Raw genomic sequence first — 26919 nt, 5'->3', positions numbered from 1 at the left:
AAATTTACTACTTTAAATGGAATTATAATATTCACAGTATGTTATATGACTGTAATTTTATTATTAGTAAGGTAATATGACATCGTTTTTGCAATCCTAACGATCTCAACTAGTTAATTTCACACAGAACAAAAAAGTACATTCTATATGAATTGCATAACCTGGTTGATCCATTTTCCTCGTCGACGCCACAAATACAATTATTTTATGTATTCGACTCACAGAAAATCTTGCAGCCGTCTCTCGCTGTCTCCCTACATCACCGAGGCGATATGTTACGCCTAAATCCCTTTTATACCTAAATGCACAACGGGAGCCCAACAAAAAATCGTTGCAGAAGTATTAGGGCTGATCCGAATAAGTAATAATGTGAAAATTTATGTCAGAGGCACGTGCCGATTTGTCGTAATGGTTACACGAAATTCGCATATTGGTAATAACGCTGGGAGAAACTTATTAATGTTTATTTACATTTAATAAAGCTCTTTGAGTAGTAGTTCTGTTTAGCATATCCCCGCGTATTTACTGTAAGTTTCTCGAATATATTAATATTAATGTTAATACCCGCGCCATTATAATAATTATGTTTAAGTTCTGAGCTAGTAAATTTATTAAGTTTTAAACCTCCTTCTTGGTAGTTTCCTGCAGCAGAAGCCGTTAAGTAAGAGTAGAGTCACATTTTAACTTATTTGCTTATTGCTTTTTATTACTTTATGTCTTTATAGGGTAAAAACGGAGCCCTATTAATGTCACTCTGCTGTCTGTCTGTCCGCCTGTCTGTTGGCGTGTCACAAGTCTCTAGCTCATAGACTAAATGAGTTACAAACCTAAAATTTTGGTATGTAGTGTAGAATGTTAACCCAAAATCCAACCCAAAATCTTCATGGGGCTCAATAAATATTTCATACACCCAAAATATGATTGAAGATCATGTACAGAACCCTGAAATTGAGGTTTTTATTATTTTATTAACTCTTCGATTTACCGGAACAAAAAGAAGCCTATGTCCGTCTGTACATACCAAGTTGTACCAAGTTTCGTCAGAATCTAGTAGACACGCAGTCAGAACACATTTTCACATTTTGAATATTAGTTTGGATTTTTAAGAACATTTCATCTTTAAATTATTTTGGCTTACAAAATATTTTTTATTTTATTTATTTATTTATTTATTTATTTTCACCACTTAAAACTATCATTATATGTATACCTAAGTAATATTTTTGCAAGTTTATCATAGTTTCGGTTTCAACCGAAATTTAATTTAGGGTTTCAATAAAAGTTAAAAAAAATCGAGATGGGTATGTCTCCTGCAGACAATGGTCGTACCACAATAAGCTAATCTAATTTTTGGGTGGATTCACTGGAGGGGACAGTTCGCCCCGAGGGGACGCAGTCTGCAAATCGTATCTAAGTCTATTAAGACGACTTGCTGCATTCCCCCGGGACTCGAATGCTCAAGGGCATAATGATAGAATAACTGTTTTGCTGGGAAAAGCCACCTGCAAATGGATTCAGATATCTTAGTGTTATCTTAGAGTAGGTATATTATTACATAAAATGATAATAAATACCTTCATATTTATAAAAAAATCATTCCTATTATTTTGTTGTACATCCTGTGCACCATTCTATATCCAGTGAAAGAGCAATACCTATATCTACCTTTTTTAACCCCCGACCCAAAAACAGGGGTATTATAAGTTTGACGTGTGTATCTGTGTATCTGTCTGTGGCATCATAGCACCTAAACAAATTAACCGATTTTAATTTAGTTTTTTTGTTTGAAAGGTGGCTTGATCGAGAGTGTTCTTAGATATATATAATCGAAGAAAATCGGTTCAGCCGTTTGAAAGAAGTTTTCTTATAGAGGTTTTTGTGTCGGGGGCTTTTTAACAAATTTTTTTGACAAATTAACCGTTGATTGCAATCTCACTTGGTTGTAACTTGTAAGTAACGAAGTAGTCTAAAAATTAAAACGGGGTAACTTGGAAAGAGTAAAGTAGTTCAATAGGACTCATACCCCTAATCGGTTTTTAACCCCCGACCCAAAAAGAGGGGTGTTATAAGTTTGACGTGTGTATCTGTGTGTCTGTGTATCTGTGTATCTGTCTGTGGCACCGTAGCGCCTAAACTAATGAACCGATTTTAATTTAGTTTTTTTTGTTTGAAAGGTGGCTTGATCGAGAGTGTTCTTAGCTATAATCCAAAAAAATCGATTCAGCCGTTTGAAAGTTATCAATTCTTTTCTAGTTACTGTAACCTTCACTTGTCGGGGGCGTTATAAATTTTTAATTTACACTTGTTACAAAGCATCTTAAGAAAATGTTCTCTGTTAGTAGAAATAGATAATCATTTATTGTAATTCCTTAATTTATTGCAATTACAAGTAGGCACAGAACCAAAGTTAATTAAGAAAAATTAATAGGTATAAAATATTATACATATAACATACCTAATGAAGAAACTGGCATGTCATAGGAAACGAGTGGAAGAAACCGGCAACAGTGATTAATTGCTTTAAGCGATAGCAAAATAATATGTTCTATGAAAGGGACACTTACCCTACTTTACTATATTAGGGCTGGGACGCATGAAATAAATTTTGTTGTATATTAAGTTATTGAGTTAAAAATACTTTTATTAAGTACATGGAACGACGTACGCACTACGTTGTTTCCATAGTGGATAAGGAGAGTAAGGAAAAATCTTTTGGATATGGATTTCAAAGACAGAATAAAGAACGAAAGGACAAAAAGAAGAGAGGAGAAAGATTGGGGATAATATACAAAGACGCAAAATAAGAATATAAATAAGTTAAGGATGCACTCTTAAGTTTAAAAAAGATCACTCAATATTTTGCAGTTATCTCAGGCGTCAGTAAAATTTTTAATAATAAGTAGGTCATTGCTTCAAAAAGTAAATCTCAACAAAATTACTAGGGACAGTTATTATGGCTTTGACATGGTTAGTGCCATAGGACACATAAAACATAGTTTTATAGTGTTTGAATTAGACACCAGAACTAAAATTAAAGCATCTTCACAATGGAGTAATACACGGCGAGTAGACCGTCCACATAAAATACCTAGTCATAGATTTATGACAATACTAATATTGTCATATTATGTAATTTATTACTTGAAAACTTAACGCCTCCCTTTAAACTTTATGTTCGAATTGTTAACCCTCAACGGTCTTCAATATAAATTAATTAGGTCAAAAAATCCTACAAAAGTAAACCTCACGCAAAATAGGTTTTGTTATGTTACTGTATGACTAGTTATTTTCATTCTTGCAAAAACGTTTTGTCCGTTATCTATTTACGTGTAAGAATGTTGATTATAATGATGACTCGCATTATTTTCTTCAATGGCAGCGACGCCCACAAAAGCTTTGACTTTGTAAAAAATTTTTAGCTAGCTAACTCAGCGCTACAGGCGGCTGTATTTCAAACTTATCATTTTAAATTTAATAAAAGCTATTATCTGACTGTGACCCCAAATATAATTTTTTGAGTAAATTGTTTTCTGATAAAAAAATTTGCTAATGTTTTTTTGGGTAATAGATACCTACCTATCTGCGTTTCACAACGATTATGTATTTCAGCCTTTATATCTTTCAATCTTAACTGACACAAATTTTATTATGATAATTTAAACTTAAAATAGCTTTCTAAAGTCTACCTATAGGTACCTCTAAGCTTTGGCCGCATAAATTTCAGTTAAAATGTTAGGAATTTCAGGTTCTACGAAATCATTATGATCAAAACCACAGTTTATAAGAATTTTTTGCCTTTCTTAAGGTAATTATTTACTTTCTTATTAAAAAACCGGCCAAGTGTAAGCCGGACTCAAACGTGAAGGGTTCTGCGATCATCAAAAGTTACAGTCATAATGGCATAAAAACACATGCATTTTCGGAATATACCTTTGCCGTAGAGTTAACTGACCCAGATTTTATAATGATGACTCGCATAAATTCCTTCCGTCACAGTGGAGTTCACAAAGCCAAATTATATTCACATTTGCAGGGACACCGGTGACATGTTTATTTTGGGTTCTACCTATAATTTATTCGAATCAAAGAAAAGCAGCATTAAGTTTACTGACCTAGATATTATAATGATGACTTGCATGAAATCCTTCAATGAAGAAAAGCTTAGGGTCGACGCAATCAGACAGAGTGAAGCGGAGTCTTTTTCATAAAAGAATATTGTTTGACAGATATAAAAACTAACCCCAAGAGTTTAAACCAGAAGGTGTGTTCAAAGTTATTAATTTTGTAGTTAATTCAATCACATTTAATTGTGTAGTTAATAATTATAAACTGATAACAAATATTTAGAAATAAGTAAATTCAGTCATTATTTTTAGGTAATATTTGTTAATATTATCTTGTTTTTATTTTATTATCCTTCGGAGCTATATAATTTTTCCAAATTTATTATGTACTAATATTATGCGATCGGTCATGTATATTACATTGTGTTACCTGCATGAGTTGTGTGTGCCCGTAAGTGGTGTGTCACACTGAATAAGACTATTATACTATTGTATTTTTAAGTGTTTTGTGAACATGCTGTGGGCGTACCTTATAATAATAAATAAATAAATAAAGTATTAGTATTTTTTTTATAAATTGCTTACTGTATTTGAAGTGGTTATAATAAATGAGACTGAAGTCTCGCACAAAAGCGCAAAATTGATAAACGTCTACTGCAAGAATTAAGATTTGGTTCATATTTTTTAAATAAAATTATTAATATTTTATTTACAAGAGTTTATTAAAGAGGTTTCTATCATTTTTTTTTACTATGAGGTATTAAACACTCGGGGGCTTATGGATTTCTAAAAAATTGATAGCTTTTTAGTTTGTTAGCTTGTTAGCTTCGTGATACGGTTGAAATCGGTATAAGTACTTATGATAACAAAGTATGGGAGAGAAGAAAGTCAAAGGATATGTTCCAGTGGTTCAAAGTAAATAAAATAAAGCTTAGTTCGTGTTGTTATCAAGAAAGACGCTGTACCTCAGCTGTACTCTGCGAGAGAGTGTTGCATCTAATAAAGCCAAAATTAAAATGTCGTTTGTAAGGCAGTGGTGACATGTTCATTTCAGGCTCTATCTATTCAAAGAAAAGAAAAACAGCATTAACCTAACAAACTGAGTACTGACCTAGATACTATAATGATGACATGCTTGAATTCCCTCAATGAAGAAATATGAAGCGATGTTTTCAAAGCCGAAAGCTAACAAGCAACATTTTTTTGTCGCAAATAACGCAATGTCTGTATATGTATGTACTTCAGACTTTGTAATGTAGAGTCAACGACTTTTGTAGACTGGTAACGGGCCGTCATGTTTTGAAGCTTGCTCGTAAATAAAATCCTGTGGGAACTATTTGATTTTCCGGGACAAAAAGTAGCCTATGTCACTCTCCAGGTATTATACTATAGCCATACCAACAATCACATCAATCTGATGCTCGAATAAACTGATAAACCCAACAAACGAACAGATAAACAAACTTCCGCATTTATAATATGGATAGTAAAATTATAATCAAAACCTCGTACATAGGTAGACAATAGTAGCGAGTGATAGAAATAGAAAATTTTATCACAATAATAGGAACAAGCAATGCGTATTTTAATCCTTTATCTCTTTGTAACGAACAAGAGAACAAGAGGTGCCCCATTCTCTGCAGTCTGCACTGACCAGCGATATTAATATTCCACTAGATGCCGCGATTCATAATAACATCTGTGTCTCCTCCGCAGACCATTTGTAAAAATTAAACTTGCGCGATAACTCTAAATTATTATTATTGAATCAATCAGCCTGTTTGCGTCTGCTGCTTGACATAGGCTTTCCAAGAGCGCGCCGCCAAACACGATCATCCTCTTTCCTCATCCACCCACTTCCCGCTATCTTCTCGAGGTCGTCAGTCCAGCGTTGGAGGTCGTCCCACACTGCGCTTGCTGATACACAGTCTCCACTCCAGAACACGTCTTCCCCAGCGGCCAACAGTTCTGCTGCAAACGTGTGGCAAATTATTATTATAGGTAGCTTTAGTACCTGTAGTGTGTTAAGGTATCTATGTTCGTAAAAACGGTCTGCGTCTAAAGCGGGTTACGGTTGATATGAGTGTGGACGCCGATGTTCGTTGGAATATATTGTTACTACGAAGCGCCGCATCCAGTGGAACATTTATATCGCTGGCGCTGACCCAGTTATTATAACGACGGCATGCATGGATTCCTTCAATAACAGACATAAAGCCTCTTCAGATAATCTGTTAAAGGTTCCGCTAGAAAATGTTCAAAGAGATGATAAAAATGTTATTCACAAAGACAAGCCAATGCAATACAAGGCTCCCATATATCAACCTCAACCTAGATATCTGTACGTCTAATGTTTTAATGTGTACTACATTCTAGAAATTTTCTCTGTGTTGAAAATAGAACCTAGTGGTTTTGTGAAGATAGAATTTTACTACATACTGACAGCATCTACGTCTTTTGTTATTTAATTATTTACAAGGCCACAATACATACTAAATAATGTACAACTATAACTTACTCCTGTTGATGAAAAAAATTAATACATTTATGATTTTTGAAAAGCTTTCAGAATTCAGAATATGGCTCGACGGTCTACTTTAAATTATGTGAAGACCAAAAATTTCATTACATTTAATCATACAGGAAATAAAGCAAATCTCGTATCTTAATAGAATACTCCCTAAATCGTTATGATTTCATCCAATTTCGTCCCGACATACGTCATAGTAGAGAGAGAGCCAGCGCGTGCCAGACCTTCGTTATTTTATAAAAGTTGAAAGTTTCTCTGCGTATTGTCCCCAGGACAGGGAAAACGATCAGCGACTATGAAGTTTGGATTATGGTGGCTTTAGGAGATAACAGGTAATAAAGGTGTTAAAAATTATTACGTCAAAGTATAAAGTCTAATTCTTTTTATATTTTTCTCGGATTAGTATCAGAAATCACATCATGCATTGCCAGACACTTAGTAGCATAGCAACGCCAAACGTACTTAAAGTTTAAAAGATTACAGGTACTATTTCGAGATAAATATAAAAAGAATTAGACTTTATACTTCGACGTAACAATTTTTTACATTTTTATTACCTGTTATCTCCCAAAGCCATGATCCAAACTTATAATCACTTGATCGTCCCTCCCTGTGTTGGGGACAATACGCAGAACTTTCAGCTTTTATGAAATAACGGAGGTCTGGCACGCGCTGGCTCTTAGTCCATAATGTCGGACGCACCATTACACGTCAAAATTACAACTCAGTTGGACGATATGTCAGTTTGCTTTATAATGCAAATAGGTACGTCGTAAAGTCGATTCCGCACAAGCTACGTACAAATTTAGATTGCACAATTAAATTTAACATGTCGGATAATTCCTCTAATATATCACTTGTGCGTTAAGATCATAGAATTCAGAAAATATGTAGAAATAATAAAGGATAATCCGTGGCGGTGGTGCGTATAGCTTGCTTGGTGGCTGGCTTTTCCTGCATGTTTAGCAGTGGGGGGGGGGGGGGGGGAGGGAGCGATACTGCATGTTGCACCATAAAAATTTGTAAGCCTTTGGTTCTTTGAATAATAGGTATAGGAGCTGTAAGTATCACTAGTCATCTCCGGCTTTTCGCCTTAGATGACTAGTGATTCAGCAGCGTTACTATAAAAAAAGCGTTCGTTAGATGATAAAGCTAACTTTCGAATTATGCATATTGCATATCTATATGAGCTAATGAGTGAAATTGGGTGATAGGTTGTCCCGGTAGCAAATACTGCAGCAGATTTATCATTTCTACCACCTCATTTAGAAATCTGTGGTATAAATAATCGTTATAATTTAAATCGGGTAGACATAACAAGATAACTAACAACATGTAGATTCAAAGAGCGACCAATATGAATTGTAGTTATTATTAACTCATATTTGCTTTTGATTTACAAAGTACTAAAGTGGCCAGTAATAACTTGTAGCTTCTGATATAATTATTAGAATGAACTACAGTTCATTCAGTGTCTACTCTCTTGACACTAGACTTAGAGTGTAAAGGGCCATCGCCCACGGCGACTTTTGTAGCAAATTGTATGTACCGCTACAAAAAGTATATTTGGATTTGCAGTATGGACCAGCGTGCATCGCTACTGTATCGCAACCTTTTTGTGACTGTATTGCTGCAAAAAGTCGCCGTGGGCAATTACGGGTACTATGAGTTTCACTAGGGCGCTGGGGTTTACATACTTCAACATACGATATAAGTATAAGTTGTCAAATTATTTATTTACCAAGTGCGTTCGTTCGGCTTAAAAACAAGGAAGATTAAAAATATATAACACCCCCGACAAGTGAAGGTTACAGTAACTAGAAAAGAGTTGATAACTTTCAAACGGCTGAACCGATTTTCTTGGATTATAGCTAAGAATGCTGTCAATCAAGCCACCTTTCAAACAAAAAAAAACTAAATTAAAATTTCGGTTCATTAGTTTAGGAGCTACGATGCCACAGGCAGATACACAGATACACACGTCAAATTTATAACACCCCTCTTTTTGGGTCGGGGGTTAAAACGCTGAAGTCAGATTTTGAAACAGAGAATTATTGAATGCAGGCGTAAAAGATGAAGGAATAAATTGTAAATACAATTTGAGAACATTTCCAACTAAACGTATCTTTGACCAAGACAATGGCTATAAAAATCTTTATTCAGCTCAGCCAGATGCCATGATGAACCTTAAGAGGGCTCTCTCCGTCACTCGTTTCATACAATCGTAGTTCCAATTTCATTTGAATATTAAGCAACCAAAGTCCATGAAATTTTGCAGACATATTCTAGAAACTAATATCTATGTCTGTGGTTTTCCAGATTTCTGTTAAAATATTCGGTTTCAAAGTTACGCGGTCTTAAAAATTTTCATACAAAGCTTTGAGCCCCTGTAATTTTAAATCTACATATTTTTAGAAAATCTAAAACACCACAGACACAGATATTAGTTTCTAGAATATGTCTGCAAAATTTCATGGACTGTATGAAACGAGTGACGGAGAGAGCCCTGTTAATAGGGTTTAGTAATAATATACTTTGGATTCCTCGATCTTTATAACCGACATGGTTTTCTAATATATCTATTTTCGTACACGTGTTAAAATTTTATAACCCTTTCGCAGTATACTTTTTACGGGCTGCCAATGACTTGGAGCATCTGTGGTAGATTTATTTCGATTCCCTTCACACTTGGAACTTCCTTAACTAGGGGTATAAATTTCGGTGATAAAAAATTAACAACTCTTTTTTTGGAAACAATTCTCGAAGATACAATGCGGAATGTGCTCTAATTTAGATATTCCTACTATACTTTCAAATTTTCTTTTCCAGGTGTATCCTTCAGTAAAGCAGATTGGAAGTCAACTTTGTATACGAAGTCTCTTCTTCGCGAGGGAAACAATTCAATGGTGCTCACGATCCTTCTCCACTCTCAAACTTTGCCTAGCCAGAACATAATTCTACGTCCAGTGCGTCTCTTTCTGGAAATACCATCATAATGTAGCCTCTAGGAGAGTCAACCTCTTAATATGTAGCCGTAGGATACATATCAAGAGAACCTTTCGATCGAAAAACGAAAACTATTTCGTAAACCGTCAAAATACGAAATTTCGATAATATCATTACCTCATTTGTTCAATAAATATTTGCTATGGCTATAATATACTATCGTGTATTTAACCCCCGACCCAAAAAGAGAGGTGTTGGGTGTTTAACGTGTGTATCTGTGTCTGTCTCTGTGGCATCGTAGCTCCTAAACTACTGAACCGATTTTAATTTAGTTTGTTTGGTTTGAAAGGTGGCTTGATCGAGAGTGTTTTTAGCTATAATCCAAGATAATCGGTTCAGCCGTCTGAAAGTTTTCAGCTCTATTCTAGTTACTGTAACCTTCACTTGTCGGGAGTGTTATAAATTTTTAATTTACTCTTGTTGACTAAGCTGTTATAGGTGTTACTTGAACCTTGCTTGATTTTTACATTAAAGTAAGTAAGTACAACTTTGGTTTTGATTATTAAGCTGTCTTCGAAATATATTCGTAAATAGTATAGCTGTGGTTACATTAACATCTCGTAAAAATCTTAGACGCCCTCACAATTAGATAGGTGCTCAATGAAATAAAACTATTTAGGGTTGATCCCGAAATAGGATATGACACTTTTTATACACATTAGTATGAATACTTTCCGTTGACATTTTTGTCCCATGTGCGGTCCCAGCCGATGACAGAGACGATACCACATTTCAAAACATGTGGCATCAATTAAGTTCTTTCACAGAGAGCATAATAAAGATAACGTTTGAATAATAGCCCGTGGAGGATATTTTACGAATGACTGGCACTTGAACAAGTGACTTTTATAATTTTTAAAAATAAACAATGCTATTACTTTTATATCCTTTTTCTTTATACATTAAATTAATGACTATTTGTTAGTGAGTATAATGAAACTACTTACCTAGCCCTACAATATTTTGATGTGCATAAAAATAGAAGATTGCTAATATAATAGAAAAGATCATTTTCGTTTTCTAATCAGAGAACTACAATAAGTGGCATGAGGTGCAAACTGCTCGCTGCGATTGAAACTGAAAGTAATGGTTTTTAATTAGCGTGCAACTTTTGAAGTTTTTTGAGTTCATAACCTCCGTGTTTTTTCATTGGGATACCTAATCAGTAAGATGAAGGTTTTCGTGGAAACTCTTTGATTTTTCGGGAATTAAAAGTTGCCTAAGTCAGTTTCCGAGATGCAAGCTACCTCTGTACCAAATTTCAACAAAATCGGTTAAACGGTTGCGCCGTGAAAAGCTAAAAGACAGACAAACAGACACACTTTCGCATTTATAATATTATAGTATGGATACTTCAGTGAATTTGATGGTATTTATACTAATGGCGGAATTACCCTCGGTCGTTAATCCATATTTAGGTAAAAGAATGAGATGACCGAATTCGAGCTTCCGTCGTGTTTCGTGGTTGCTACCTACTTGTTGATCGGATGATGTGGTCATTTTATCACGATGTCTTTCAATAATCTGACTGGTCGAAAACAAGACAAGCACCCTTAGGGCCTTTTCAGTGCGACGCGGATGACCTACGCGGACGTCCGCGACGGACGGTAAAATGTATGAAACCTCAACAGCGCGTTCAGAGCGACGCGAAGCTGTCCGCATCGCGGAGTTGTTGAGGTTTCATACATTTTACCGTCCGTCGCGGACGTCCGTGTAGGTAATCCGCGTCGCACTGAAAAAGCCCTTATAATGTAAATGCATAAAAGGAAAAGCTGACTGACTGACTGACTGATCTGTCAACGCACAACTCTGACTACTGGACGGATCGGGTTGAAATTTGGCATGCAGATAGATAGCTATTACGACGTAGACAACTCTAAGAAAGGATTTTTAAAAATTCAATCTCTAAGGGGGTAAAGTAGGGGTTTGAATTTTGTGTAGTCCACGCGAACAAAGTCGCGGGCATAAGCAAGCATATACTATAACTAATAATAATTTATAACCAATTGAAAATTGAAAATCAGCTAAATGGAAAGCTCAACTTAAATCTATTTACATGAGGGAACAGAGCGCGTAACTAGATGTTTAGTGCTCATAATACATATATAAGTTACGGCAGTCGTTTCGCAGAGGCTCGACGGGTTCAATTAAAACTGTAATTAATTGCTCAGACTTGAGCACTGACAGCTCCAACGTGAGCATCATTCACTTTTATATTTACGCTAACCCACTTGACAGGTGACGAACGATGCTCATAATTCCTTATAAATCGGTCAGTTTATTTGTCTCTCTGCACTTTGTCTTTTAAAATTTACTAATTACTTTCTTCCGCATCTCTGGAAAAAAGGACTCTTATAGGATCACTTCGTTGTCTGTCCGTGTGTCTATCAAGCTGTGACTCGTCAAGGAAACCAAAACCTATCGGGTACTTTCTGTTGACTAAAAATCATGAAATTTGGCAGGTAGCAATAAGCATAGGTAAAGGAAAAAATCCGGAAACCGTGAATTTGTGTTTGCATCACAAAAAAAGTTAAAGTGTTGACGACCAAATCATATGTTTATGTTTATGAAACCACATCATAGATGGTTCTGTCCATCATTAACTTGCGGTGTTGAACAGTTGTTGGAGCGATAATAATAAATTGGTTTGAGATTTGTGGGAATAAAAATTGTTATTTCTTGTACGATGGGACCCTTCAGGTCCGACTTACACTACAATTAGTACAAGTCAATACTGGTTTTTTAAAGTGCATCCTCCTTTCTCGTTGAACTATTGAAGTAGGTACCTATGAGCTGATATCTGCGCGTAATACAGTGGGCAGATGCAGACTCTCTATGTTGTAAGTAATAACTCTTTCTTTTATTTTTCCCTGGTCGCCTGGTCCCTATCACCCATTGTTAAACTCAACGACCTCTATGTAAACCCCACTAATTAAAAATCTGTCAATAAGCACTTAGGACGACAAGTGGTTTTCATAAAGACCATCGATATTGTAGATCATGGATGAGCCTTTGTTTTTCAAGGGATCTGAAACTACAAATGAGAAAGGAATAGTGACCGATTAATGAAGCCCTGCAACAATCGTAACAGTAATGTTATTTACTTTTAAACTTGTATTTAAAAGTTAGAGTTAGAGAATAAAAGAAAAGAAAATCTCTCCGAAATTAAGAGTGTTGAACCGGCATGAGCTATTCTTGAGCCATTTTGCCCCCCTATATTTTATTAAACACTGCATTTATGTAAAACATGTATATACTACTTTGTAGAATATTTCCTGTTTTATTAAATTGACAGACAACATTTTGCAATTTATTCATAGTTTACCTTTTATTGCCTAAAATACCAAAAGACTATTACTGAATTTTGGATTTCGTGTCATCTTTGACGTTCACTACATCAAAAGTTACTTGGTCGATTCTCACAAAGAGATATATTTACCAAAGGAAAGGTCCTGAACTAATAAGATGACAGAACCAAATCTTTCGTTTGGCATTCTTTACATTATAAAAATTCAAACAAAAAAGTCATCATTTCATAAAACTACAGACACATAAAACTGTCATTTAGGTGGGTTATTTTTCTTCATTTATAAATAAAACTAAGTACTCATTAAAGAAGAACATATTTGCAATATAAACAGAAAAAAAATATTTAAATTTAATTAATATTTGTTTCCAAAAAATAATCTTGAAACACACTACAAAACCGTGCAACAAGCAATAGTAAATTGAACTAGGAAATTAGTATCGGCCGAGGCCTCTCCGAGAACGGACGTAACGCTTGTTTGCTTAGCAATTGTTATCGGATTATTTACAATTTACCTGAAATTGTAGTGCGACTATCACTTCTCAATACTAGGTATTTTTAATACTCGCTATTTTTTCTTAAAGATAGATTAAAACTTTTTGTATATTTTTAAATTGTGTTTATATGATGCTGTAAGGAATTGCATTCCTAAATCCTGGTGATCCCTCGGGATTTTTAAAGGATCATCCGTTTAGATGTTTTTTACGTGGTACAGAAATGCGTTGCATCCCGGGGACGGGCTATTACGGATAGGCTACTTTTGTCCTGGAAAATCAAAAGTTCCCACGGGATTTTTAGAAACCTAAATCCACGCGGGTGAAGCTGCGGGCATCAGCTAGTTAATAAATAAGTATTGCCTCGAGCAAATAGCTGCATTGGTATCTATTGTTCCCTGTCATTGAAAGGGAATAATTTAATTTTCAAAATTTGAAAAAAATTGTAAAACGCGATTTCGGTAGAGAATAGATCAATGCCTATCAGAGCAGTGGCATTGATCTATATTTTTAATAATTTCTAAAAAATAAATTTTTAACTGTTTAAATTTTACATGGGTTTCACATTTATTTCAAGAGCTTTTATAAATATGTAAAACTCAATACTTAAGGTTTCATTATACCGTTTGTGATAAGGAAAACCATGTTTTTAAATAAACGGAAAGTTGAATTTTGTATAATTAGTTATTGACTAGAATTATAATTTTTCAGAATCAAATATTCTTAAAGGCTTATAGTTTTACAGTTATTACCGGCTGACAATGCTATATCCCAATAGCCTTGCTATTTGTCCTAGCCGCTAAATGAAATTTTGATGATTCATCGTCCTTTTATGGCATTAGCGCGGTTTCTTGTATTCCATTATGATTTCTTTTTTTTCATTTGCATAATAGCATTAGTTTATTGTCTTTTACAGCATTAGTACGGTATTTTGTATTTAGATTTTGGTTGTATACATTGTACACTCTACCATAACACCTGAAACAATAGGATAATAACTATCATTTGCACGTGGTCATCCCTCGTGGATCTTTATGATGGTTTTATTTTTGAAATAGCTATTACCCGCGGCATCACTCGCGTGATTCAAGGTTTTAATAATAATTGAGGTTTGTTACAATATTTTATGCAATGCCTAAGTTATTTTATCATGTGTTTTAGCATGCTATCCTGCGCGAACTATTTGTTTTTTTTGAAAGGAAAAGTAGTCTATAATACTTTTTCCTCGACTATGTCTATGCAAAACAACCGGCCAAGTGCGAGTTACACTCGCGCACTAAGAGTTCCGTACTCGGCTATTTTTTCCAACATTTTGCACGATAAGTCAAAAACTATTATGCATAAAAATAAATAAAAACCTGTTTTAGAATGTACAGGTAAAGTCCTTTCATATGATACCCCACTTGGTATAGTTACCTTAGTTTGAAAATTGAAACATTTTTTTTTAATTCGCAGTTTTCAGATTTATTCCTGTACTTGTGCTGTAAGACCTACCTACCTGCCAAATTTCATGATTCTAGGTCAACGGGAAGTACCCTATAGGTTTCTTGACAGACACGACGGAAAGACAGACAGACAGACAACAAAGTGATCCTATAAGGGTTCCGTTTTTGCTTGAACCCTAAAAAAATGACGTCAATTCATAGCTCTGTTGTGGCGTTATTGAATGACAAATGCGTGAAAAATAGTATGCTATCCCGCGAGAAGTGTTCATATAATATTTTTCGGGAGAAAAAGTTGCATTTATTACTTACTAGCTGATGCCCGCGACTTCGTTCGCGTGGATGTAGTTTTTTAAAAATTCCGTGGGAACTCTTTGATTTTCCGGGATAAAAAGTAGCCTATATGCTAAACCAGAGTATAATCTATCTCTATTCTAAATTTCAGCCCAATCCGCCTAGTAGTTTTTGCGTGAAGGAGTAACAAAAACACACACACACACACACACACACACTCACATACAAACTTTCGCCTTTATAATATTAGTGTGATGTGACTAGCTGATACCCGCGAATTCGTTCACTTGGATGTAGGTTTTTTAAAATTCCCGTGGGAATTTTTTGATTTTCCGGGATAAAAAGTAGCCTGTGTGCGAATCCATGGTATAATCTATCTGCATTCTAAATTTTACCCCAATCTGTCCAGTAGTTTTTGCGTGAAGGAGTAACAAACATACACACACACATACAAACTTTCTCCTTTATAATATTAGTGTGATTAGATTCTCAGCTATGTCTTTGCAAAAAAAGCGTCCATCCGTAACTCTGTTGCGGCGTTATTGAATGACGAATGCCTGAACGATAGCATGCTATCCTGCAGGAACTGTTTGGTTTTTAGAGAGAAAAGTAACTTATTTCACTTTTTAGATTCTTCACTATGTCTGTGCAAAAAATGCTGTCAATCCGTAGCTCTGTTATGGCGTTATTGAACGACAAATGCGTGAAAAATAGTATGCTATCCCGCGGGAAGTGTCCATATTTTTCGGCAGAAAAAGTCTCATTTATTACTTATTAGGTTCTCAGCTATGTCTTTGCAAAAAAAGCGTCCATCCGTAACTCTGTAGCGGCGTTAATGAATGACGAATGCCTGAACGATAGCATGCTATCCTGCAGGAACTGTTTGATTTTTAGAGAGAAAAGTTGCTTATTTCACTTTTTAGATCCTCCACTATGTCAATGCAAAAAATTGACGTTAATAAATAGCTCTGTTGTGGCGTTATTAAACCACAAATATACGAGAAAATAGTATGCTATCCCGTGGGAACTGTTTTTTTTCTGGAAAAAGTAGCATATATCACTTGCAAGGTCTTCAACTATGTTTACGCAAAAAAATGCCGTCAATCCGTAGCTCTGTTGCGGCGTTATTGTAGGACAAATGCGTGAAAAATAGCGTGCTGTCCCTTGGGAACTGTTTGTTTATTTTGGAAAAAAAGTATTCTGTATCACTTGTTATGTCTTCAATTATGTCTGTGCAAAAAATGCCGTCAAACCGTAGCTCTGTTGCGGCGTTATTGAACGACAAATGCGTGAAACACAGCGTGCTATCCCGGGGGAACTGTTTGTTTTTCCGGGATAAAAAGTAGCCTATGTCCTTTCCCGGAAAATATCCTAAGTTGGTACCAAATTTCATCAAAATCGGTTCAGCGGTTGAGCCGTGAAAGCGTAGCAGACAGACAGACAGACACACTTTCGCATTTATAATATTATAGTATGTAACTAAGAGAGGACTGAGTTTTCGGGAGCTATGTATAGTACGTGACAGGTCGAGATGGCAATCGAGGTATGAGGCGGGGGACGTTCTGCACACCCGCACGTCACCCGCGCTATCCCGCACCGGATTAGTCCAGGGATTGTGTGGGTGTGCGGGGCGTCCCCACCCTGATTGCCATCACAACCTGTCACGTGTTGTGTTGCGTATTTGTTTGTTTATTGGCTCATCGATTCACTTATTACTGCCAAACTGCACATTAAATTTTGATAAATGAGATCTCTCTTTGGCTTCGCTTTACCATTCCGTGTGTTAGAGGCTATATTGTCATATGTCATAAAATTTTCCGATATGTCATAAAAGAACTTATCATAATCAAAACGAATGTAAGAGATATAACCTACAAAACCCAAAAAGTATATTGAAATTGGTTTACCTACACATGACATGAAAAAGAAATGTATATCGAGAAAAAATAAACTTGAAATAGATGGATCGAGTTTGATATCAAATCATAGCAGTTACTATGAAAATTTCGAATACATGTATATAATGATTTATACATATTCAAATATAAATCAATCATCTGCGGTGAAGTCTTTAAAAGTAGTAGGTGGGTTTTTGTACTATTAGTTTTGAACTTTATCTTATTTTGTTTTTGTATCCCTAGCTTACTCGTGTAGCAATGCACTTATTTTTGATGAATAAATACCTACTCAAGTGTAACATCTGCATTTTTGTACCTGTTAATCCCTTTCATTGTACTGTCCATTGTCTTGCGCTTACGGTAAGTACGATTTAGTACTAACAATAAAATTTGAAAAGATTGTAAAGGACCACAAATAAATAAAAAATGCTCAATGTCTTTATGAGTATTAGCATTGCATTATATATTTGATAATATTGCAAATTAAATATTTAAGACTGTTTAAATTTTAGACGGATTTCACATTTATTTTAGCCTTTATAAATATATGTGTGAAAATTATTATAGTAGGTGTAACTATTTATACTGTGCATGATAAGGGAACCATATTTTCGTAAATATGTATAAGGAAAGTTGAATTTTGTATAATTTCTTGACTCTCTTATACTTACACAAGTATATAAAAGATTAGTATTAAGTACTGACTACAATTATAAGTTTTATTCACTCGTACTTAATCTATAAAGATAATACACTGTTTTAAAAAACATCATTGTTTTGAAAAAAACGACAAACTAACACCACATACTTAAAAATATTGAAAAAAATAATCTGTTTGAAAATCGTCTAGGATCAAAACGCTTTGTTATAAACTAAACTGTGCTGGGTACGTCCGTTCACGAAAACAAACAATGAACCTCGGGTAAATACCTAAACTTGTGTTCCAAGCTCATGCTTCAACGCTCTTAAAACACTGGAAGATGCTTCGTTAAAAAGGAAGTCGGTTGTTAATAGGGCTCTCTCCGTCACTTACTCCATACAATCGTAGTTCCAATTTCATTTGAATATTAAGCAACCAAAGCCCATGAAATTTTGCAGACATATTCTAGAAACTAATATCTATGCCTGTGGTGTTTTAGATTTTTCTAAAATTATGTAGTTTTAAAATTATAGGGGCTCAAAGATTTGTATGTAAATTTTTAAGACCGCATAACTTTGAAACCGAATATTTTAACAGAAATCTGGAAAACCACAGGCATAGATATTAGTTTCTAGAATATGTCTGCAAAATTTCATGGACTTTGGTTGCTTAATATTCAAATTAAATTGGAACTACGTTTGTATGGAGCGAGTGACGGGGAGACTCCTCTTAAGAAACGAAAATAAACAAACATAAATTAACCATAGAAAAACCACTTTCCGTAAAAGCGAATACGCTCGAACAAAAATTTATTTCGCATTGTTCAATCAGCTTCTGACATCATTCGATAGATGTTTCATCAATTTTACTCACTAAATCGTTCAATCTTGTATAAAATTCATGGGGTGTAGCACTGAGTGGAATGATAAATAAGTCGGAGGCTCGCCCGAATATTCTCATTTAATACGTGACTTGTGTTGTGAGAGTTACCCTGATATAAGTCGCGATAGAAATGTTTAAACGTAATCTGTCATTTTTACCCTATTGCTTGAAGCCCAAAAAGTGGCAACCCTAATTTACGGGGCTAGCATAACGGACGGAAAGGCACTCTTCTGCAGTTATCGAGCAAATTATATCGACTAATTAAGCATCGACCAATTAATAATAAGCAATTAGCTAACACAAATAAGAGGATGTACCTAATTCTGACTAAGTATCTGTTTTCTGTATCAGTTTTCTTGTATCTGCCTTTACCTGCATAATAAACAAAATTTCAAGTATTTAAACTAAATTTAAGTAAGTAGACTAGACCATTTTATAGCAACCTCTTGCTTTTTAGGTTTCCGTATCTCAAAAGGAAAAACGGAACCCTTACAGGATCACTTTGTTGTCTGCCTGTCTGTCTGTCTGTCCGTCCGTCCATCCATCCGTCGTGTCTGTCAAGAAAATCTATAGGGTACTTCCCGTTGACCTCGAAACATGAAATTTGGCAGGTAGGTAGGCCTTATAGCACAAGTAAAGGAATATATCCGAAAACCGTAAATTTATGGTTACATCACAGAAAAAATTAAAATGTGTTTCTCATTTCAAAGTAAGATAACTATACAAAGTGGGGTATCATAATAATATAAAACAGCTTTACCTGTACGTTCTAAAACAGATCATTTATTGTTATGCATAATAGTTTTTGATTTATAATGCAAAATATCGGAAAAAATACCCGTGTACAGAACCCTGAGTGCGCGAGTCTGACTCACAGTTGGCCGGTTTTTTTTCATATACAAATGCAAATTATGCATGCATAAATAAAATTAATCAAACGTTAAGTTTTAATTTTTGGGTTTCAAGACTAGCTTAGTTTATAATTTATCACATCTTCAATTCTGCTCTGAAACTTAGTGGTACCGCATGAACTATGAAACTGCAAGTTAGTGGAAGAAACTCTGAAATTCTCAGACAAAGTGCTTATACATTATATCAAACTCAAAGTGGGACAAAATGGCGGATTACAGTTTCATTGCTACTAAATATAATATGTACTATGTAGTCCTCGATTCTACATTCAATTTTGTTTACCCAGCTTTAGCTGTTAAGTAATTCTACTTTGACCCAATATTTACTGCTTACGCGTAGAAAAACCCAACTTTCTGCATCTTTTATCGTCATTGTCATAGTCTTTTCTTGACCTGACTCCTCTATTCACTCTTAAAATTCGTTGCAAAACCTGCTTATAAGGTGTACCTATGTTTCCTACTGAGCCTACCAAATATACACAAAAACTTTGAGAAATAAATAAAACCATTTACTAAACCAGAGTTATAAAACATAACTTATTAGAAAGCTATACCCTATTAGTATCCGAAAAACTTAAAAAACCGAAAAAAAAAATGATAGTGATTTTGTGTGTCTGTTGTGTGTGTTTTTTCTTATTCATACCAAGTGTATTGTAGTTGTAAGTTGTACGTACCCCTTGCAGTAGGAAAGACTGTAAAGGTATAAGAGTAGGTAAATAGGATTATTTTTAGGATTATACATCTTGATCAGTGGATTATGCCATACAATTTTCAAAATTACGTTTGATTTTGATTAACTAGAGTGCAACATGCCTATAGGATTTAAATGTTACGCCAGAAAGTCATTTCTTCATCAGCTTCATTTATTTCCATCATAAACGCCATAATTTAAATTTGACGCCTCAAAATGGATATGAATGGCCGAGGGGCCCAAAAAACTGGTCTTCTCAAGATAAGAATGCCACAGGAGAAGAAATCAATGACATACAGTGTTTAAAACTTAATTATTTCGACAAAAAATCGCATTTTTCAACTTGGGAAGCTGGGCAAAATTGTTAGTTTAATTCAAAGAGTCCCGCGGCACTACTTAGAATTTCTTATTGCTCTCGTATCTGTATGTCTACATCTGGGTATCGTCCCATCGTATTACTTTAAATGTTATACAAAATGACCGCCGTTCGTGGTATGCATACTTACAGTGCGAATTTAAACACAATGGCAATGTGACTATTTCGTGTGTATGAGATACTCTTCTTGCGTAAACTGCTTGGCTGTGGTACCTTATAAGGCTGGTATACTTTTAGGACTGGTGTGCATACGTTAGATTAAGTTATAAAATTCTCAATACATAAATATACTATATAGTATTTACCTGTTATGTCAATATTTTAAAATTAATTATTACATATTAAATTACCCAACTTAACACCGATACAAAGTCGCGTTCCGGTGTCCGTGTTTCCTGACACGTATTTAACCTAAATATTGAAGGATGGTTAAGTGGCAACAAAAGTAAATAAGTATCTTCTAGGCAAGCGTGGTCCAAATTAGACCTCACCTTAACTTTTAAGTGAGCTTTTGCCTATGATTTCGTCCGCGTGATATAATTTATTTAGCAGAAATAGAACTCGGGGATAATGTAGCTATATATCAGTGAAGGAATTTGCAAAATTGGATCATTATAGCTCCAGACATTTTCCCCTACATCCAAACATACAAATTTTACCTCTTATAATATTAGTATAGGATGTTTAGTATAGATGTTGTCAAGAAAAAAATATTACGAGATTAAAGAAGATTGAAGTAGATTCTGATTGTAATATGGGAAGAAAAAGTAAAGGCTCTAACACCTTATAAGAAGTACTAACAAAAAACAAATGTAATTTACACTTGATTTACAAACTAATGATACAAAAAGAAAAATAATCACCTCTTTACACAATTTACCAATTACCAAACAACGAATAATCATAAAGTTGTGTCGAAATGCATATAAAATTACATTCTCTGTTAGTGCCTTATAAGGCGATAGGTGCTTGCTTACAAAAACAAAGAGACACAGTCATAACACAATATAACAAGAGAAGTTTCCCTGGGGTTTTTCCCCACCTCCATATAAATGTAATTTCGTTCTCATCTGAATATTAACCAATCTTTGTAAATATGTTCTACAGATAATGTCTATGTCTGTAGTTTGCCAGATTTCCGTAAAAATATTTAGTTTAAAAAGAACGTTTAGTTTTAAAAAGCGATGGCAAATAAATTATAATCCAGGTGCTTGACACATTCTATGAGCTAGTTCAGACATGGCGGATTCCGCGCGGATGCAAATCGCGCGGTTCTAAACGCAAGTGTTCAGACAGGCGCGGATGTACATGCGGAGTGCCGTTATTCGCATAGGGTGACAGTCCAATCATGGAAGTCGAAGAAGCAATATGTGTGTACTTGTTGCTCCGTAAAAAAGAAAGAAAGAAGAAACGGCAGTATTGGGTGCATCCAATATTACGCGATCGGTTTACTCATGGTCAGTTTCAGACTTTATATCCAAAATTAAGAAGTTTTGAACCAAAATTCTTCAATTATTTGAGAATGTCGATAAATTCATTTGATGAATTATTAGAAATGATGAGTAAACAAATTGAATCTAATGATACCCATATGAGGTCAAGCGTGTCCCCAGAAGAAAAACTCGTGATCACATTAAGGTAAGATATTTATTTTATACGTCAGAATATATATTTTGTACTATAGAAGACTGTGAATCGTCAGTGCTATTGCATGATAAAGGCGATGGAGACTCTCCTGGTACTATTGTAGAATATCCAGTGAAATATCCTTGTGGGTTTGAATATTGTTGGTTTTGCCAAAATACTGCATTAGGCGTGTTTTGCTGGCTCGTGATATGAATAGGCGATGGTAATTTCTGCCCTTTCTGTATTACCTGGAGCAATTCAATTTTAGTAGCCAATCGTTTATTTTCTGGAACTTTCTTTAACTCTTTATACAATGACATGCAAAAAAGTTTATCATCATCATCTTGCTTTGACATACTTTCTTGTATTTGTCTTTGTATTTTATCTCTTGATTCAATACTATTTTCTAATATGTTAGCCAATCGCTCTTCTGAAGTAATTTTAGTTTTCTTCCTTTTATTGGGTACCGGTTGTATTTCACGTGCATTTACAAAATTATCTAGCTTTTGGTCAATGTTCCGAATTTCTTCATTTTTGGCTTCATCTATGTTTGTGATAGTTTCTTTGTTTTCTATCGTCTTCTGAAGAAAAGAAAGCCGGTCGAAATACATGTATTTTGAACCTTTACATGCACCAGAACCAGAAGGAATTGATTTGCCTTTCTTGAATTCCTTATTATAAGCATCACGGATGTTCTTCCATTTTTTTTGTAATGATACACCTGGAACAGAAATCACTATCTTTAACAAATATAAATACAGTAGCGGTTAGGTAATTCAAGACACTCATTATGCTTTAACTAGCGGACCCGGCAGACTTTCAAAACGATACAGATTAATATTTTATTTTTCAGATATCTGGGTACTGGTTGTTCCTTTGGAGAACTACATTACAACTTTCGTCTTGGCAAATCTACAATCACAGGAATTGTCCGTGAAGTATGTGAAACTCTGTGGGAAAAAGTCACAAAAAACGTCATGCCTGAACCCAGCGAAGATATATGGAAGAAAATAGCTAAAGATTTTGAAAAATATGCAAATTTTCCCAATTGCATAGGCGCCATAGATGGCAAGCATATAAGGATTACAAAACCCAAAGATTCGGGTTCTTTGTATTATAATTACAAAACTTTTTTTTCCATAGTACTGTTGGCACTTTGTGATAGTAACTATTGTTTTACTTTCATAGATATCGGATCTTACGGAAAAAGTAGTGATTCTGCAATTTTTAAAAATTCAGCATTTTATAAAAGGTTAATAGAAAAGTCATTACACATACCAAAACCTAAACCAATATCTGAAACAGATCCTAAACCATTGCCATACGTCATAGTTGGCGATGAAGCGTTTGGTTTATCCGAAAATGTAATGCGACCCTATGCAGGTAAAGGGCTATCATATGAAAAAAAAAAATTTAATTACAGGTTATCAAGAGCTCGACGTTTTATTGAATGCACTTTCGGAATTCTGGCAAACAAGTGGCGCATTTTTCATAGGCCTATAAACGTGAATATAGACTTTGCCGAAGACATAATAAAGGCCTGTTGCGTGCTACACAATTTTGTTAGAACTAGAGATGGTATACAGTATGAAGATACTTTACATACTGCGCCAATGAGTAATCTTATTACATTACATGCAGGAAGGGGTACACCATCATCATTAAACATTAGAGACAAATATGCTAATTACTTTGTGAATGAGGGTCGTGTAGAATGGCAAGACACGAAAATATGAAATTAAAATTGTTACAGTTCGCGCCAAATAACTAAACTCAAGATGGCGCGTCGCGTTGGTGGGTTGTACATATTACAGTTAATAGCTATACGTTACTGTGGTAACGTGATAGTTTTCCCGCGCTCGTTACGTACCGCCAAACAACGTTATACACATTTCAGTTATTTGGGGTGGACTGTCTACGACAAAACATGTAAACTACCCTGGTAAAATGTATAATTAAATGTCTACTGACCAAAAAGAACCTTCTTTTCCAAAGAATCCTCATTTTCTCCAAAAATCTCCACCAGCTCCTGCCAAGCTCCGTTTTTAATCGTTTTGTTAGAATATTCTGCACATTGGATGTTCCACAAAGCAGGTCTTTTTTCCACCTCATCGATGAATAGCTCGGTGTCGAAGCGATCCATTGTCACCGTCCGATACGCGCGGCTTCCGCGGAGCAACTGAACGCCCTCTAGGTACGTCAAGTAAATAAAACCGAGCGGCGACCGCGCGAATTCATTTTCTCGGTTGAGCCGCGCGGATTGTCAATCCGTGCGGACAGGTATGAACGATTTGTAAGGCGCTAATGTAATTAGGATCCGCGCGGTTCAACCGCGCGATTTGCATCCGCGCGGAATCCGCCATGTCTGAACTAGCTCTATGGGTTTCAAAAATTTTAGGTTTGCGGCTAATGCTGCCAAAATGACCCCCATTTATTATATCCCATAAGATCCATAGCTTCTAAATGCCTGTACAGATTACGATGCATGAGGTATCGCTTGAATCCCTATATCATTCCGAATGACACTGGCTCTAAATTTAAAAAAAAAATATGGAAGAGCAATCGAGTTTTTATTTTTTTTACTATTCGTTTATTTTATTCGCTCAACTGTTTGGTTGCTAAACTGTGCTCGTAGTAAGTTCAAACCGGTGTGTAATTTAAAATGCTACCAGTTGAAGCATTCCGTGTGTGCTCATCCATTCCGATCACCGATTCGACGCACTTTTTACGAATAGAAATTAAACCATAAACTGCGAGGGTTAAACACGGTATTTTTCTCTCAACACTGATCATCATTCAACGTCAACCTGTAATGAGGCAGGACGGTTCCGTAGAGACGAAATACATAAATCAGATGAAATTATTCACTCACGCCCATCCAGTGGATTTCGATGGATATCGTGTGGTTTTTTGATAAAAAATTGCGACTTTACTTGTCTCTCAACAGGATTCAGAGTTTGCGACAAATGGCTTATTTTGCTGACAGAGGGGCCTTTTTGTTTACTGTTATTTCCATGGGGAAGCAAAGTTATTTTGATTGACCTGCAAACGTGCAAACGAAAGTATCGATCAGGCAGCCTTGGCTGTTAATATCTGGTAAAGTTCCTACGAAGACTTACTTACTCGAAATGCGCCTTTTGTATACTGATTAATTACTGAATTCATTGTTTTTAACCCCCGACCCAAAAAGAGGGGTGTTATAAGGTTGAAGTGTGTATCTGTGTGTCTGTGTATCTGTGTATCTGTTTGTGGCATCGTAGCGCCTAAACGAATGGACCGATTTTAATTTACTTTTTTTTGTTTGAAAGGTGGCATGATCGAGAGTGTTCTTAGCTATAATCCAAAAAAATTGGTTCAGCCGTTTAAGAGTTATCAGCTCTTTTCTAGTTTTCTTGTAGAAAAGAAGGTTAGATAACCGTTAGGTTCATAATATAATGTCAATTGACAAATGTCAAGCTGTCAAGATGGACGTTGCCTAGATACATAATTATTTATTTGAAAATGATGTTTTGGAAAACTCGGATACTCGGATACTTTGGATCGTAGGCGCGGAATAGTCCAAGTCGGGGGTGTTATAAATTTTTAATTTACACTTGTTTATATGTTTGATTGTTAAGCCACTTGGTGTCAGGACGTATAATATAAATACAAGTGTAAATTAAAAATTTATAACACCCCCGACGATCCAAAGTATTTGAGTTTTCCAAAACATCATTTTCAAATAAATAATTATGTATTTAGGCAACGTCCATCTTGACAGCTTGACATTTGTATTATGAACCTAACGGTTATCTAACCTTCTTTTCTACAAGAAAACTAGAAAAGAGCTGATAACTCTTAAACGGCTGAACCAATTTTTTTAGATTATAGCTAAGAACACTCTCGATCAAGCCACCTTTCAAACAAAAAAAAACTAAATTAAAATCGGTTCATTCGTTTAGGCGCTACGATGCCACAGACAGATAGACAGATACACAGATACACAGATACACAGACACACAGATACACAGATACACACGTCAAACTTATAACACCCCTCTTTTTGGGTCGGGGGTTAAAAATTAACAATGTAGGTATGGTTTGGTTTAAAACTTTATATAAGTAAGTGTTTAATGTTCGTCAGTTTAGAAGGCTGCCAAAGGTTGCCTGGTGGAAATTGCTCTGTAAGCAATAAGGCCGCTTTTACATAAGTATTTATAAGTTTTCCATATTTCGTGTATTCTACTTTGTATGCAATGAAATTGTTATCTATCTGGTTCTTTTCTATATAAAAATTAATAACCACTTTTTGGTATTTCCGTAAATATTTTAAGGGGTAAAAATAGGTGAGTAATAGGTAATAATAATATGTGTAAAATGTAAAGCAATATTGACCTGCAGTCAAAGTCAGAGGAAACCCAATTCGTCAAAAGATAAACAGAATCAATCTGACTTTATTATTGTATTATTTAGAATTTATTAAATAAGGCGAAAACCCATATAATACGCTTTTATCCTTTTCGCAAACAAGCCCGCGGGAGGTCATCCCAACAATAAAATAAAAGTAAACGGTCACATCAGTTTCAAGAAGACACATAAAACTTAAGTAATTAGGTGTCAAGTAACAGTGGCCATAAACAGAGCTTCCCAAAATAAAAATATGTTCAACAAAAAGGCTCATAAAAGTTCAGTTGTTGGTACAACAAAGTATTGATGACCTGTGATTTTATTACAACAGTTATGGTGAATTCTAAAAGTTTTGGATTAAGAACAAAACAC

General features: G+C 35.1%; 1 protein-coding gene across 1 annotated transcript; it reads left to right on the top strand.

Moving 5' to 3' along the window:
• Nucleotides 1-21762: 21762 nt before the first annotated feature.
• On the top strand, nt 21763-24533 carry LOC123873031 (protein ANTAGONIST OF LIKE HETEROCHROMATIN PROTEIN 1-like). Its single transcript, XM_045917687.1, has 3 exons — nt 21763-22173; nt 23015-23413; nt 23585-24533. Exons 1-3 carry the CDS (start codon nt 21884-21886, stop codon nt 23895-23897), a joined length of 1002 nt encoding a protein of 333 aa, XP_045773643.1. The 5' UTR covers nt 21763-21883; the 3' UTR covers nt 23898-24533.
• The last annotated feature ends 2386 nt before the right edge of the window (nt 24534-26919 follow it).

Source organism: Maniola jurtina, chromosome 16 (assembly GCF_905333055.1).
Source record: "Maniola jurtina chromosome 16, ilManJurt1.1, whole genome shotgun sequence".
Taxonomy (NCBI): Eukaryota; Metazoa; Arthropoda; class Insecta; order Lepidoptera; family Nymphalidae; genus Maniola; species Maniola jurtina.
Note: the sequence above shows the minus strand (reverse complement) of the source record. Positions and strands in the feature narration are given on the sequence as shown.

Coding starts and splice junctions, on each gene's coding strand:
- LOC123873031 (XM_045917687.1), top strand. CDS start 21,884: ATGGAAGTCGAAGAAGCAATATGTGTGTACTTGTTGCTCCGTAAAAAA. Junction 22,174..23,014: donor AAACTCGTGATCACATTAAG/GTAAGATATTTA, acceptor TTTATTTTTCAG/ATATCTGGGTACTGGTTGTT. Junction 23,414..23,584: donor AATTCAGCATTTTATAAAAG/GTTAATAGAAAA, acceptor ATTTAATTACAG/GTTATCAAGAGCTCGACGTT.